Below are 16,171 nucleotides of genomic sequence, written 5' to 3'. Positions count from 1 at the left end.
CGACATTCAGATGGCTAGCAAACACATGAAGAAATGCTCAAAATCCCTAGCCCTAATAGACAGGTTTTTTTGATAGAAATCTTCCAGGTTGCATATTATTCACTAACAGACTATTATAGTTAGTTCAGACCTTTATTCCTTTGGTCATTTTGTTACTGAATACAAGGTGTTCTTTCCATAGTCAATTGCCAATTAGATAGAATGGTTGCAATATCCATAAGCACTTTATTACAGATCTGAGAGGACAGTGAGTTCCCCACAAAACCTGCCTCCCTGTCTGGGAGTGGTCATTAGTTTTTATCCTAGGGACTGATACTAACTCACTTAACGATGCACTTTTGTTAGTAAAGTTACAGAATTTCTACATTTGAAAAGAACAGTTCATAACTCAGAAAAGGCACATTTCCCTTCCTCATAAACAGGCAGATTAAGATACAACTTACATATGACTGGGAAAAACAGTTTCAAAGAAGTATATACTAATCTAGAAAAGAGGCATTTCCTCTCCTGGTAAACAGCTTAAACTCCTAGCAACCTTATGAGCAAAATATCTGAACTCTGTTCTATCCTGTGCCATTCTCAGACTTCCTGACACACAAGAAGAGCCCACTGCAGTAGTTAAATGTATCAGTTCACCTTGTTGAGGGTCTCCTTCACCTTCAACAACCCTCCACCCTTCTCAATGTCATGTCCTTCTCTGAGGAACAGCACCTCCTAGCAACATGCCCAAAATATGTGAGACAAAGCCTCATCATTTTTGCATCCAAAGAGCATTCCAGCTGCACCATCTCCAAGACATACCTGTTCATTTTCTTGGCCGTCCATGGGATTTTCAATACTCTTCTCCAACACCACAACTCAAAGGCATCAGTTCTTTTTCTGTCATCCTTATTCATTGTCCACCTCTCAGATGTATAGCTAGTAATCAGAAAGACTGTGACCTAAATCAGAGGCACTTTAGTCTTCAAACTGACATCGTTACTCCTAAGTAGTATTGAAAAGACCCTGCAGATTTCCTAGTGCAGTGTGTCTCCTTATTTCCTGACTGCTGATACCAAGGGTATTAATTGTGGATCCAAGCAAGATGAAGCTGCTTACAATTGCAATCGCCTTTACATCCATCATGATGATATCTATCCATCCAGTGGTAAGAATCTTTGTTTTCCTGATGTTGAGATGTGATCCATACCAAAGGCTGCATTCCTTCATCCTCTGGAACAAGTGCTTCAAGTCCTCCCCACTTTCAGCAAGCAAGGTTATGTCATCTGTAAAGCACAAGTTATTGATGAGTCTTCCTCCATTCCTGATGCCATACAACTCTTCATAGAGTCTAGCTTTTCAGATACTTTGCTCAGCATACAGATTGAATTGGTAAGGAGAGAGAGTACCTTCCCTTCCTGATTCCAGACCATACAGTGCTCTTTGGCTCTGTTCACAAAACAGCCCCCTGGTGTAGGTCCTATTAACACTAAACAAAGAAGATAGAGTAGTGGTAGAGCCCAGATTGTTAGTCATTTCAAATGAGGAAAATCAATAGCAAACATTGTTTAACAATTGGACCATAGGATGTACGTAGCTTGATTCTTGGAAAACTGAAAATTGTTAAGTATGAAATGGGACGCATGACTATCAACCTACTAGGTATTCATGAGATGCGATGGGCCAGCTTTGGCCACTTTGATTCAGACGTACTTTGAAAAGCCAGGCACAAGCCTCCTAAGGACAATTTATATCATTGAAACCCAAGATGAGAATGCCTGAGGTTCAAAATGCATAAAATACTATTTTGGGCAAAGAAAATAGCTAGCTAGGGACATTGAGATGAAAGAGAGATCTAGATTTTTGTGGGATTGAAAGAAAGTTTGTTGTTGTTGTTGTGTGCTGTTGAATTGCTTGCAACTTGTAGTGACCCTATGTGTAACAGCCCTAAACCCTATTCTTTCCTTTGCCAATTTTATTGTTTCTGACATACCTACTCCCATTATCCCAGTCACTAAATCAATCCATCTCATCAAGGGTCTTCCTGTCTTGCACTGTCCCTCCACCCTCTCAAATATGATGTTCCTTTCCAAGGACTGGTCCCTCCTTGCAGCATGTCCAAAGTATGTCAGATGAAGCTTCAGAATCCTTGACTCCAAGGAGCAGCTTGTTCTCTCCCTCTTTAGGATGAACCTGTTTGTTCTCCTAGCAGCCCATGATATAGTAAATACTCTTCTCTAGCACCACAGTTCAAAGACATCAATTCTCCTTCCTTCATCTCTAGTCATTGTCCAGCTTTTTTATACATATCAAGTAATTGAAAAGACTATGACCTGAATCAAGTACACCTTAGTCTCCAGACTGATATTGTTGCTCTTCAGTATTTTGAAGGGGTCTCTGACAGCAGACAGTCCCACCGCAATTTGTCTTTTAATTTCCTGGCTGCTAGTACCAAGAGTGTTTATCGAGGAGCCTAGCAAACTGCAGCTGTTAACAAGCTCAATCACCATCTATCATGATGTTGCCAATTGACCCAGTGATGAGAATCTTTGTTTTCTTCATATTGATCCTCAATCCATATTGAAGGCTATAGTCCTTGACCTTCTGCAACAAGCGCTTCAGGTCCTCCTCAATTTTAGAAAGCAGATCTTTGTCATCAACAAAGCACAGATTGTTGATGAATCTTCCTCTAATCCTGATGCCACATTTCTCCTCATAGAGCCCAACCTCCTGGATAATCTGTTCTCTTTATAGATTGGAAAGGTATGGAGATAGGACACATTCCTGGCATACTCCCTTCCCAATTTTGAACCTTGCTCTGTTTTAACAACTGCCTCCTGGTCCAAGTATAGGTTTTGAATAAGCATAATCAAGTGTTCTGGGATTCCTGTTCTTCTCATAATTTGCCACAACTTGTTGTGATCCACACAGCCAAATGCCTTTACGTTGTCAATAAAACACAGATAGACATTCCTCTGGTATTCCCTGCTTTCAGGCAGGATCCATCTAACATTAGCTATAATATCCCTAGTACCATGTCCTCTTCTAAACCCAACCTGCATGTCTGGTAGTTCTCCATTGATGTGCTTTTCCAGTCGTTTTTGGATAATTTTCTGCAGAATCATCCTTGTACATGATATTAATGTTATTGTTCAGTGGTTTCCACACTATGTTGAGTTACCTTTCTTTGGAATGGGAACAAATGTAGATCTATTCCAATATGTTTTTTTCAGCTACTGATTGTGCAAAAATAGATCACCAACTTTTTCTTCTAACTCCTGTTGTTGTTGTTGTATGTACCTCTAGTTGGAACTGATTTATAGTAGGTTTTCAGAAGAAGTAAATTGCATGGGATGAGACTGCCTGTCTACCTACCGCAGGGCAGCAAGTAGATTCAAAATGCATTTCTTTAGGTTGACCTCACAACTCCTTACCACTAATCCACTAAATCTCCCTAAAGCACTCCTTTATTGTTGGGTGCCCTCAAGTTGTGTACTCATCATAATGATCCTTTGAACAAGAGACCTGAACTCTGTCCTATCCTGTGCCAACCTTACAATCTCTGACACACTCATTGGTGCAGTTGGTGTGTCGTTCTACCCACTTGAAGGTCTTCCTCTCCTTCACCATCCTTCCACCTTCCCAAGCATGGTGGTCTCTCCAAGGAATATGCCCAAACTATGTGAGATGAAGCTTCACCATCCTTGCCTCCAAGGAGAACTTGCTTCACCTTCTCCAAGACATACCTGTTTATTCTTTTGTCAGTCTATAGTATGTTCAGTACTCTTCTCCCCATCTCAAAGGCATCTATACCATGACTCAAAGGCATCAATTCTTCTTCTGTTATCCTGATTCTTTCTCCCACTCTCAGATGCATAACAAGTGATTGAAAAGACTATGACCTGAATCAGACACATCTTAGTCCTCAAAATGGCATCATTGCTCCTTAATTTGATGAGACCTCTGACTGCAAACTTGCCAAAGCAATGTTTCCTGATCTCCTGAAAGCTGGTACTGAGTGTATTGATGGTGGATCCAAGTAAGATAAAGTCATTGACAGTTTCAGTCTTTTCTCTATCTCTTAGACCTTTGTGTTGGCAACACAGTACTTTAAAATAAGCCACCAGAATATCCTCACATATGGGCTGTGTGTCTGTGTGTGTGTGTGTGTGTGTGTGTGTGTGTGTGTATACAAATACATGTATACATAAATACAAACAAAGAAAATAATAGAACCATACTGACTCATGACAACTCTCCATCTGGTGTCCCTGCGTATAAACCTGCACATAGGAATGGGAGGAGAGTGGCTGGCAGGTTCAGACCCCTATCCAGGGAGTAAATCAACACTTAATAATTGTTTGGTTTTACATTTTACAATACTGTAATAAAAATGCCCAAAGCACCACAAAATATCTACTTTTTCTAAATTATAAACATTCTTCTTACTGTGAACTACAATGATAGTCTGCTCAGACTTATTATAAGCATAAAGAATTAGACGACATTTTGGGTTTCTTTCTTTGCAATTTACATTTTATTGTGACAAGACTTTATAGCAAGTGATATAAAAGATGCATGTAAAATAAAGCTATTAAAGTGGCAAAGGAAACAAAAAGCAGAGAGAGGAAGCAAGAAGTAAATTTCCTCAAAATAGGCTTCTTATTGTAATTGAAGCCTCATTTTCACTGGACTTTTTGGCAGCCAGTACAGAAAAGAGAAATATGACAAATTAGGACATTAAGTATTTCTGATCAAGTCTATTATAGCTTCGGGAAAATGGAAGTTTTTCGAAACTCGGAATATTTTTAAGTGTTCCCCCCTCTTGAGACAGATAGAGTCCTCATGGATTATAATATCTACAGCATGCTTCTAATGTATTGAGTGCTTACTTGCCTCATCTCTGATTTTCAGTGCAACCAAGAAAGTGAGCCTTTCACATGAGAATACTGCATTAGTTTGGTCAGTAAGCTAATAATTATGAATTCAGAAAATACTGCCCCCAAATGCCTTTCGTGGAGTTGTTCTTTAAAAACTGCTTAAAGCAACCAAGTAACAAAAATAACCTAAAACTTTAGTATGTTTACTTGTTGACATTTGATCAGAAATCATGGGCATAATTGTTGTTGTTGTTGTTGTTGTTATGTGCTGTCGAGTCTTTTGCAACTCATAGCGACCCTATGCACATCAGCCCTAAACCCTGCTCTATCCTGCGCCAACCGCCAACCGCACTGCCTCTGACACACCCATCCCGATTACCCCAGTCACCGAGTCAATCCATCTCATAGAGGGTCTTCCTCTCCTGCGCCGTCCCTCCACCCTCCCAAGCATGATGTCCCTCTCTAAGGACCCATCCCTCCTGGCAACATGTCCAAAGTATGTCAGACGAAGCCCCAGAATCCTTGCCTCCAAGGAGTAGCTTGGTTTAATCCTCTCCAAGATGAATCTGTTTGTTTTCTTGGCAGTCCATGGTACATTCAGTACTCTTCTCCAGCACCACAGCTCAAAAGCATCCACTCTCCTTCTGTCCTCCCTAGTCATTGTCCAACTCTCTGATGCATAACAAGCGATTGCAAAGACCATGGCCTGTATCAGGCACACCTTAGTCTCCAGAGAGACACTGTTGTTCCTGAGTACTTTAGAGAGGTCCCTAACAGCAGACTTTCCCATCGCATACGCTTTTTGATTTCCTGACTGCTGGTGCCAAGAGTGTTGACTGTGGAGCCGAGCAAACTGAAGCTGTGAACAATCTCAATCTCTTCGTCATCCGTCCTGATGCTGCCAATTGGTCCAGTGGGGAGAATCTTTGTCTTCTTGACATTGAGCCTCAGTCCATACTGAGCATAATGGTTAACCAGAAATCAGCAAAGGTATATGCTTGGTGCTGAAACCTTAACTATCTCATCATAAAACCTTTATAAATGTATTAGTTCCCTAGCTTGAATAATCTGTAGATGAGATTATATGTGTCAGCTTGTGCTTTTTCAGTAAGGATGAAATTTCGGGCCATTCCCATGGCTTTCCCAACAATTCTTTATAAGAAGACAACCAGAATGTTAGACTTACTTAGTTTTAAAATGTTCTCCTCCTCCACCTTTACCCTAAAGATCTATGCTATATAATTATTGAAAAAGAGATAGTTTTTAGTTTCTTCTCTCTCACTCTTTTTCAACCACCTAAGTGATATTTGTGGTCCAGGGTTGAGATACAAGGATGGCAATGGGAAATGAGATGGAAGGGTCAGGCAGAACTAACTGACTGAAGTTACAATCTGATATTGGGGTTCTCTGGATTTGTCTAGTTATACATGTTGATTGTCCTTTTCTTTATGGAACACATTTCTTGTGTCTACAGCTTCCATTCTACCATAAGATAGTTCTCTAACCCCAGATCCTCTAAAGAGTCTCCTACCTTACCATCCTCACATTCTACCTTCTCTACTTGTAAAGGTGGCTTTATTCTCACAGGAAGTCATTAAAGAAATCAAGCTCCCTAAAGGAGTCATTCTTCAAGATTAGTATCTGGTTCACTTCTCCAGAGTCCACACTGAGGCCCTAAGAAATGTATCCTTTGTCCAGTGACAGTTTAAGAAAATGGAATACTTGGCAAGCTCTGGTGGCCTAGTGGCAAAAAGCTGCACTGCAATCTCACAGGTACATGGTTCGAATCCACCAGATGCTCTGCTGGAGAAGGAGGAACAATCTCCTCCTCTATCAGTCAGATCTGATTTGACGGTACACACACACAAAAATAATAATAAAATAAAAAGAAAACTGAATTCCACAAAGTTCCTCTCATCTCAGCATGATCCAAATAGCTTCTCATATTTTGATTTCTCATGAAAGACCCATGTATTGGTGGTTGGGTCCCCAAATAACTATGATATGTGTCAAACTCTATATGTTCTTATATCTACTTTTCTCCATTAGTTGACTTGAGTGAAAAGAATGAAGGGCCCCCTCCTATCCCTCTTAAGCTAGAAAAGAAATTACAAAGCACTGACAGGCTTTTCTCTGAGAGGACAGTAGACAAAGGGTAGAAATTGACAATTTATAGAAAAGGAGAAAATATAGAGCAATAAGCATAGAAAGAGAAGGCAGCTATACTTCTAAACAGGGAGACATACTAACCTTAAGATAGTCTTCACACACCACCTCAGTAACAGTTAAAAATACACTTCTTGGTGAAGATACTAGAAAATAAATAGTAGTCTTTGTTTGAGTGAAAATTCATTCAGTATTTGGAGAATATAATACTTTGCATTGTTAATTAAACTACACCCCAGCAGATCTACTTCCAAGAATTTGTTCTAGGAAAATAACGTGCAAATGTAACAGTAACAGTGTATTTTGTTTTTAGCTGTTGACAAATCAACCTCGAATTCATGGTAACCCTAATACAATAGAATCAGACCATTTTAATCTACAAAATTTTCATTGACTGATGTTGAGAACTAATTTAGCATCAGGGCAACATGAAAGCCACCACTGACAGATAAGAACTGGTTGACTTTGAGGTGCATTAAACAGGAATTGAACGTGACATGATACCTGGAAAAGTTTCAAAGACATTGTTAGTGGATGGGGAAGGAAATTGTTGCTGTAGGTGCCATGAGTCAGTTTCCACTCCAAATGACCCTGTGAAGCAGAGCAAAATACTTCCTGGTCGTGTGCCGTCTTCAAAGTCATTGCTATGTTCTTATTCCATTGTTGCCGTGACTGTGTCAATCCTTGAGTTTCTTCCTGACCTTCATTGACTCTCCACTTTTCAAAGCCTGGTGTTCTTCTTTTGAGACTGGCCCTCCTGATGATGCATAAAATATATGGGATGAAGTCTCACTGAGCTTGCTTCTAAGGAGCATGCTAGTGGTGCCTCATTCAAAATAGATTTGCTTGTTCTTTTGGCAGCCCATGAATATTCATTGTTCTTCACAAATACCAAATACAAAAGAATTGGTACTTCTTCAACTTAACTTATTCATTGTCCAATCTGGTTATGGTATATTCAGTATCATTCACCAACACTAAAAAGTATTCTTTACTAATCACCTATCTTATTATCTGACATTTTATTTTTATAATAGTAACGTTTCTATCTTGACTATTTGTTCATTAATAGCATATCTCTGAAAGTAGAAAATCCTAGGTAGGAGGCAAAAGTAAGGCTGGCTGTGACGATTAAGATTGTCAATTGAGCTGAACCTTGATTATCAGTAGTTTGGCAGTTTTGTAGTGATTTAGTCATTCCTTTTTTGTGTGTTTATCTGTGATCTAATGTGGTCATCCTCCATTTTGGTTTAAGTACTTGGTCTTTGGAACCTAACATTGTCTGTAAATGAGGAGAGGGTATATGCACATTTTAATATCTATTCGTGTGGTAATTCTGACATTCTTCCTATGATTGTGGATGCTTTTTCAGATAAGTGACCAAATAAATTTAAATACTTACTGTTATGACTTTATTATAATAATAGCTAATTCCAGTTATACATATATAAATACTATACGTAAATAAACATTATATGTTGTTGTTGTTAACTGCCGTCGAGTCGCAGGAGACTCATAGCGACCCTATGAAGGAGAGTCCTCAGTGCTTGGGTGTCTCTCATCCTCTCTCCAGGTTCATAGGGTTTCAGGAGGCAAGCTGTTATGGAAGTGGATGCTACTCCTCCTTCCAAAACACTATATAACACAACATATATATAAAACACTATTTATACATATATAACACTTTATCACTATATCTATATACCTATACCTATATCTATATATGTATATATGTATATGTGTGTGTGTGTGTATAGGTATATAGATATAGTTATCTATATCTATATTGTTGTTTGTTGTTATGTGCCGTCGAGTCGTTTGCGACTCATAGTGACCCTATGCACAACAGCCCTAAATCCTGCTCTATCCTGTACCAATTGCATTGCTTCTGACACACCCATCCCGAGTACCCCAGTCACTGAATCAATCCACCTCATAGAGGGTCTTCCCCTCCTGCGCTGTCCCTCTACTCTACCCAGCATGATGTCCCTCTCTAAAAACCTGTCTCTCCTTACAACATGTCCAAGGTATGTCAGACGAAGCCCCAGAATCCTTGCCTCCAAGGAGCAGCCTAGTTTAACCCTCTCTAGGATGAATCTGTTTGTTTTCTTGGCAGTCCATGGTACATTCAATACTCTTCTCCAGTACCACAGCTCAAAAGCGTCAATTCTCCTTCTGTCCTCCCTAGTCATTGTCCAACTCTCTGATGCATAACAAGTGATTGCAAAAACCATGGCCTGTATCAGGCAGACCTTAGTCTCCAGAGAGACAGTGTTGCTCTTGAGTATTTTGGAGAGGTCCCTAACCGCAGACTTTCCCATCGCTATACGTATTTTGATTTCCTGACTGCTGGTGCCAAGAGTGTTGACTGTGGAGCCGAGCAAACTGAAGCTGTGAACAATCTCAATCTCTTCGCCATCCATCCTGATGCTACCGATTGGTCCAGTGGTGAGAATTTTTGTCTTCTTGACATTGAGCCTCAGTCCATATTGAAGGCTGCAGTCCTTGACCCTCTGCGGTAAGTGCGTGAGGTCCTCCTCAGTTTCAGGGAGCAAGGTTGTGTCTTCTTCATAACGCAGATTGTTGATAGATCTTCCACCAATCCTAACGCCACGCCTCTCCTCATAGAGCCCCGCCTCTCAGATAATCTGCTCTGCATACAGGTTGAAAAGGTATGGAGACAGGACACATCCCTGACGTACACCCTTCCCAATTTTGAACCATGCAGTGTTTCCCTGCTCTGTTCTGATGACTGCCTTTTGGTCCAAGTATAGGTTTCGCATTAGCATGATTAAATGTTCTGGGATTCCCATTCTTCTCAGAGTCAGCCACAGTTTGTTATGATCCACGCAGTCAAATGCCTTTTCATAATCAATGAAACACAGACATTCTTCTGGTATTCTCTGCTTTCAGCCAAGATCCATCTAGAGATAAATATATTTGTCATTGTTGTTATGTGCTGTTGCGTCACCTGTGACTCATAGTGACTCTATGTTCAGCAGCTCTAAACCCTGTTCTATCCTGTGCCAATTTTATTGTCTCTGACACACCTTCTCCCATTACCCCAGTCACTGAATCAGTCCATCTCATTAAGGTTTTCCTTTCTTGCGCTGTCCCTCCACCCTCCCAAGAATGATGTCCCTCTCCAAGGACTGGTCCCTCTTTGTAACATGTCCAAAGTATGCCAGATGAAGCTACAGAATCCTTGCCTCCAGGGAGCAGCCTGGTCTCACCATCTCTAAGACAATCATGATAGCACTTAACAACAAAAACAATATGTATAAAGAGAAAATGAACAGGTGTGTCTTGGAGAGGGTGCAGCCAGAGTGCTCTTTGGATCAAAAATGATGAGGCTTCACCTCACATACTTTGGACATGTTTTTAGGAGGGGCTATTCCTTGGAGAAGGACATGATGTTGGGAATGGTAGAGGGTCAGCGAAGGAGAGGAAGACCCTCAACCAGATGGATTGATACGGTGACTGCTGCAATGGGCTCTTGTGTGTTAGTAAGTGTGAGGATGGTGCAGGATAGAACAGGATTCAGGTCTTTTGTTCATAGGGTCATGCTCAACTTTAAGGCACCTAATAATAACAACAAATAATAACAATATCTATCTATATTTGTATATATATAGTGGTAGTGTTGTGTGTACTGTCAAGCCAGAACCAACTCGTAGCTTAACCATCCAGTGGGTTGTTAGAGGCAGTAAATAGAGTAGCATGGGAGGAGATTGCCTGGACAAACTGCATCTTAACCTACTAGGCCAGCAGAACTCCCTACATATGTATGTTGGTGTGTAGTACCATTGAATCAGAATTTACCCAGAGCCGACCCTCCAGCAGGTTTTCAGAGGCAGTTAATGGCGTGAAAGGAGATTATCCATCCTTCTCCTGCAGAGCAGATTAGGGCTTTGTACCGCAAGCCTTCAAGATTGCAGTGCAACTTCTCATCACTAGGCCACCAGAGCTCATAGATATAGTAGTATGCAATTAATATTTTCTGAGAAGCAAATACTTCAGTTGTAGGAATTAGTTCTATACAATTTGAACTTTATTTCCCTTTTAGGCCATCACAAAGTACACCTTAGTGACAGCGAGTTTGAAATTTTTTTTAATATTTATTCTTAAATCATGTGTGAGTTGTTTATATATACTTAGTAAAGATCGTTGTCTTGAAACAATATAGCTTTTAGAACTGTAAACATAAATATCCACGTTATTGTCTTATTTTTTCTATTTAGTATCTACATGAAAATGGAATTGTCCACCGTGACCTTAAACCCGAGAATCTTCTCTATGCAACTCCAGCTCCAGATGCACCACTCAAAATTGGTAAGAACGTTTCCTATGACCTATGTTTCCTAGAGAAGATGAAATTTGTTCTTTGCCGTTGTAAAATATTACTCTACTAAGTGTTGTTTCACTTGATTTTCTTGAGTAATTAGCATATGTAAATGAATATTAATTTATGGTTTGGGGAATTTAAGTTCTCTGTCTTAGAATATTAACTTAGAAATAGGGTCTAGAAGATTATGCTATCAGCTAGACATGAATCTCAACTTTTAGAAAGCATTTTGGACTTTATACATCAGTCTGTATAGCTAAAATGAAAATTAACAGACAATGAAATACTTTTGGGGCTGATGTATTATTATTCCAACAGTTAGTTGGAACTAATTTTTAAATAATCAAAGACACCAAATATCTAGGTGCATATTAGCAAACCGTTTCTATGGTAAATCAAATAAGTATAGGAAATGTCAGCTGAAATAAAGATTTTTATTTTTGTATGACTTCCAAGAATATTATAGCTGATAATATGTAAAGTGGCATAGTGTAATAGGAGGCTTTTCTTAAACTTCATTTGATCCTGAAATCAACCCCCAATATCTCTCTCTCTCTCACACCACACACACACCCACACACCCATACACCCCTATTTTGAAGAACAACTTCTCCAAAGTTGAACTTTGGAAATTCTAATCTATCCAGCCCACCAAACTACCACCTGTGGAGTTGAGTTGACTCCATTTCCAAGAAGTTCTATAGGACAAAGTATATTAGCCGTACAGGGTCTCCAAAGCTGTAAATCTTTATGGATGCAGACTGTCATGTCTTTCGGCTGTATAGTATCTGGAGGATTCAAACAGCCGACATTTTTTTTTATTAGCAGCCAAGGACTATGCTGCCAAGTCTCCTCTGTCTATCCAAAGACACTTTAAATCGGCGTTTTAGGTAAAATCCATTAATTGTTACTCCCCATGCTGTTCTCAAAGTAAATCTTCATTTATAAAAGCAGAAAAATCCTTATTTCACAATGAATTCTCCTCATTAGAATCTATATTGAATTCTCCAAAGGGCACTACTCCTCTGGTGCTATCCTTTATAATGTTCTTCTGAGGAGTTCACTGCATTTACAAGTGTTAACACCTTTGAAAATTAAGTTGTACATATCACGGAAGAGCTCAGACAACATAATGTGCTTTATGAATGCAAGAGCCTAAAGAATAAATTCTGCAGGCCCTGCTGGCAGCCTGCATGTTCTCATAATCACTTCTGAAAGGCTGCGGACAGCAGGGAGCCTCCCATTTCCTTTGACATCAGTTTCAAAGATTTTATCCTTAAAGAACTTTCTTTAAATGGATGGATAGATACTAATTTAGGCAGGAGAGCCTTTCTTTCTGAAGGGCTTCCTGCTGCTTTTGCTGATAGGGATCAGGCCTCTCAGTGGAAAGGTGGGTTTACCTTTGAAGTCTAAAATGGCAACAATTCTGTACCTACCTCTCTCGAAGAAAGGCCTGGAAGGGCTTCCTGATATTTCCTGAGTGACAGAAATGTAGTGCAACAAATAACCTCATAACAGCAGCAGCTTCTGGTATTATTTTCCCTGATAATATTCTGAGGAGTAAATAAAAAGGATTTTTTTTTTGCAAAGAGACATGTTTTCTATTCTCTACGTAAGAGTAGCCTCTTATCCATCAAATACACTAGGAAAAGACATTATTTCTTCCAAACAAAATAAGCCATTTGATACTTTTATTTCCTTGACATTTGTGAAAGTTTAGTTTTTCATATTGATTATCCCCATTGGATTGAAGATTCTGAACCAAACTACCAATTCTATATTATACCATAAGCTTCAGAATTAATAATACTTGATAAAATATTAACAAATATTCAAAGGGAAATAACTAATTGACTAAAAGTTGAGCAATATGAAGAAAGCATAATATTAATTTAGAAGTAGTCTTTTATCTCCCTGTGTCATTTTTCTCAAATATAAAGCAAGAATTCATTTTTTTTTGTTTTCAGCATCCTCTCCCAAACAGATCATCTCCACTCTACCCACGTCACCATCAATTACAAAAGTAAACAAACAGATCAGTATATTTTAAGTTAATAGAAACATCCAATGTTCTTATAGAAGCTGAAAAATAATTTAATTGAACAAAATTTCATTGTAATGTTTTTTTCCTTTATTGCTAGCTGATTTTGGACTCTCTAAAATTGTGGAACACCAAGTGCTTATGAAAACAGTGTGTGGAACCCCAGGGTACTGCGGTATGTGCTTTGATTCTGTTATTTTAATTTCTTCATATTTCAAATCCATTTTTTTCCAGTCATCTGAATTCTTAAGTTCCTAACATCTCTGTTTATGCATGTTTATAATGCGATGGAAGTCTCTATGAAGAGAACATATGTCAATTGTATTCTTCAGAATACCTTTTGCCTTCCGTGAGGGATTGAATGTATTTGCTTGGAGGAATCTCCGTTAGAAGAGCAAGGGCAGAGGACAGTTCGGAGAGGAAGAATTGAATCCTCCTGCTCATGCCTCTTCTGTACCATAGGAGGAGAAAGACTGCTACCGGAGAAGCAGGCAGGGGAGGAGCAGAGTGTATGTTTGGAATTAGAGCTGTGAGCTCTTTGTCACTTTCTTGTTTGCTTTCCCTTGAGAAGTCTTGTGAATAGCTGAACGCTGTTAATTTATACGTGTATAAGACAACACTGTGATTTGGAGTGTTGTTGTTTGTTGCCTTTGCGTCATCTCTGCCTCATGGGAATCCCATGCACTGCAGCAGGGAGCATTCTCCCATCCAGCAGCATCTTCACATGTTTGCCATTGTTTCCCATTGTTAGTGGGCACTGTGTATTTTGAGTGTTTTCCAACCTAGGGGACTATATCAAGCAGTGTTTTGTTGGAAGTTTTGATTTGCCAATTTTCAGAAGTAGTTTAATAGGCCTTTCTTCCTAGTTTGCTTCATTGAAATCTGCCTACCAAAAACCTGTCTACCATGATGACCTTACTGCTATTTGAAATACTGATGGCATAGCTGTCAGTGCCGTAGCAAAACTTAAGCCACCACACAGCAACAAACTGACAGATGAGTGGTGGAAAATGGAGCAGTTCATACTCAACATTGCTGGGACTGGCCTGGCCCCACAAAGCAAACACTGCAGGAATTTTGCCTGCCAAAGTGGAGAGGATTATGCTAAGGTCTTCACATCCTCTTGCCTAGTTTCTCGCATGGGCCTGTGACATCCATGCCCCACCCACAGTTAAGAGATTAAACAAAAGGTTTTGATCCACAGCAGCAGCCACCAGTATGGATTGAGGCTCAATGTCAAGAAGACAAAGATTCTCACCACTGGGCCAATTGGCAGCATCAGGATGGATGGTGAAGAGATTGAGATGGTACACAGCTTCAGTTTGCTTGGGTCCACAGTCAACACTCTCGGCACCAGCAACCAGGAAATTAGAAGACGTATTGACATGGGAAAGTCTGCTGTTAGGGACCTCTCCAAAGTACGGAAGAGCAACGGTGTCTCTTTGGAGACTAAGGTGCATCTGATACAGGCCATGGTCTTCGCAATCACCTGTTATGCATCAGAGAGTTGGACAATGACTAAGGAGGATAGAAGGAGAATTGATGCCTTTGAGCTGTGGTGCTGGAGAAGAGTATTGAGGGTACCATGGACTGCTAGGAAAACAGACAGATTCATTCTGGAAAGGGTCAAACCGGGATGCTCCTTGGAGGCAAGGATTCTAAGGCTCTGTCTAACATACTTTGGACATGTTGCAAGGAGGGACAGGTCCTTGGAGAGGGACATCATGCTTGGTAGGGTGGAGGGACAGACCAGAAGGGGAAGGCCCCCTATGAGGTGGATTGATTCAGTGACTGGGGTAATCGGGATGGGTGTGTCAGAGATGGTGTGATTGACACAGGACTGAGCAGAGTATAGGGATGTTGTACATAGGGTTGCTATGAGTCGCAAGCGACTAAATGAGCAGAAACCACTCCTAGGTGCCCCTCCAGAGTGTTTTAAATTGCATCTTCACAAAGGAAGACTTTTGGATGGCCAACAGACACATGAAGAAAAGCTCAAAATCACTGGCAATCAGAGAGATACAAATCAAAACCACAGTGAGATACCAACTCACCCCAGCAATAGTAGCATAGTTTTAATAGGACAGTAAGCAATAAATGTTGGAGAGAGTGTAGAGAGATTAGAATTCTTATATTCTGGTGCGGGGGATTGTAAGGTTGTACAGTTACTCTAGAAGGCAATTTGATGTTTTCTCAAAGTGCTGAGCATATAATCCCATATGACCTGGCTATTCCACTGCTAGGTATATACTCCAAGGAAATTAAAACTGAGACACAAATAGAGATTTGTACACCAATGTTCATAGCAGCATTATCCACCATCCTGAGATCATGGAAACAGCCCAAATGTCCAACTACAACTAAATAGATTGAGAAATTGTAGAATACTATGCAGCACTCAAAAACAAATATTTTGAAAAATACTGTAGAGACTGGAGAGCATTATGCTGAGTGAACTAACTAAGTCTCATAAGGACAAATACTGCACAAGACAATCAGTGTAAAAAATAGAAAGATTACTAGTAAAACATGTCTAAAGACCCAAGACAGAAAGGAATGGGAACAGAGGGGTGAGAATGGCTAGGGACAAAATCACAAGGTTGCACAATTTGGTGGGTGGAAGGAGGGCATAAAGGAAATTTGAAAGATCTAGCAGAGACCTGAAAAGACAAGGTAATGGTGGACATAGTCCAATTGTGATTAATTTTATAAAACCTAATGAATGGGAATGATTGCGTGAAGTACAATGTGAATGAAGAA

General features: G+C 39.9%; 1 protein-coding gene across 1 annotated transcript in view; it reads left to right on the top strand.

The window, feature by feature from the left end:
• CAMK4 (calcium/calmodulin-dependent protein kinase IV) overlaps positions 1 to 16,171 on the top strand; it is a 377,548-nt gene that overhangs the window by 296,168 nt on the left and 65,209 nt on the right. The window contains exons 6-7 of the mRNA XM_006886703.1: positions 11,267 to 11,357; positions 13,512 to 13,586. Of these exons, the coding sequence (XP_006886765.1) occupies positions 11,267 to 11,357; positions 13,512 to 13,586 (166 nt within the window). The remainder of the gene's footprint in view (positions 1 to 11,266; positions 11,358 to 13,511; positions 13,587 to 16,171) is intronic.

This window comes from Elephantulus edwardii, unplaced genomic scaffold, assembly GCF_000299155.1.
Source record: "Elephantulus edwardii isolate Elephantulus edwardi_28Jun2011 unplaced genomic scaffold, EleEdw1.0 scaffold00050, whole genome shotgun sequence".
Classification (NCBI taxonomy): Eukaryota; Metazoa; Chordata; class Mammalia; order Macroscelidea; family Macroscelididae; genus Elephantulus; species Elephantulus edwardii.
Note: the sequence above shows the minus strand (reverse complement) of the source record. Positions and strands in the feature narration are given on the sequence as shown.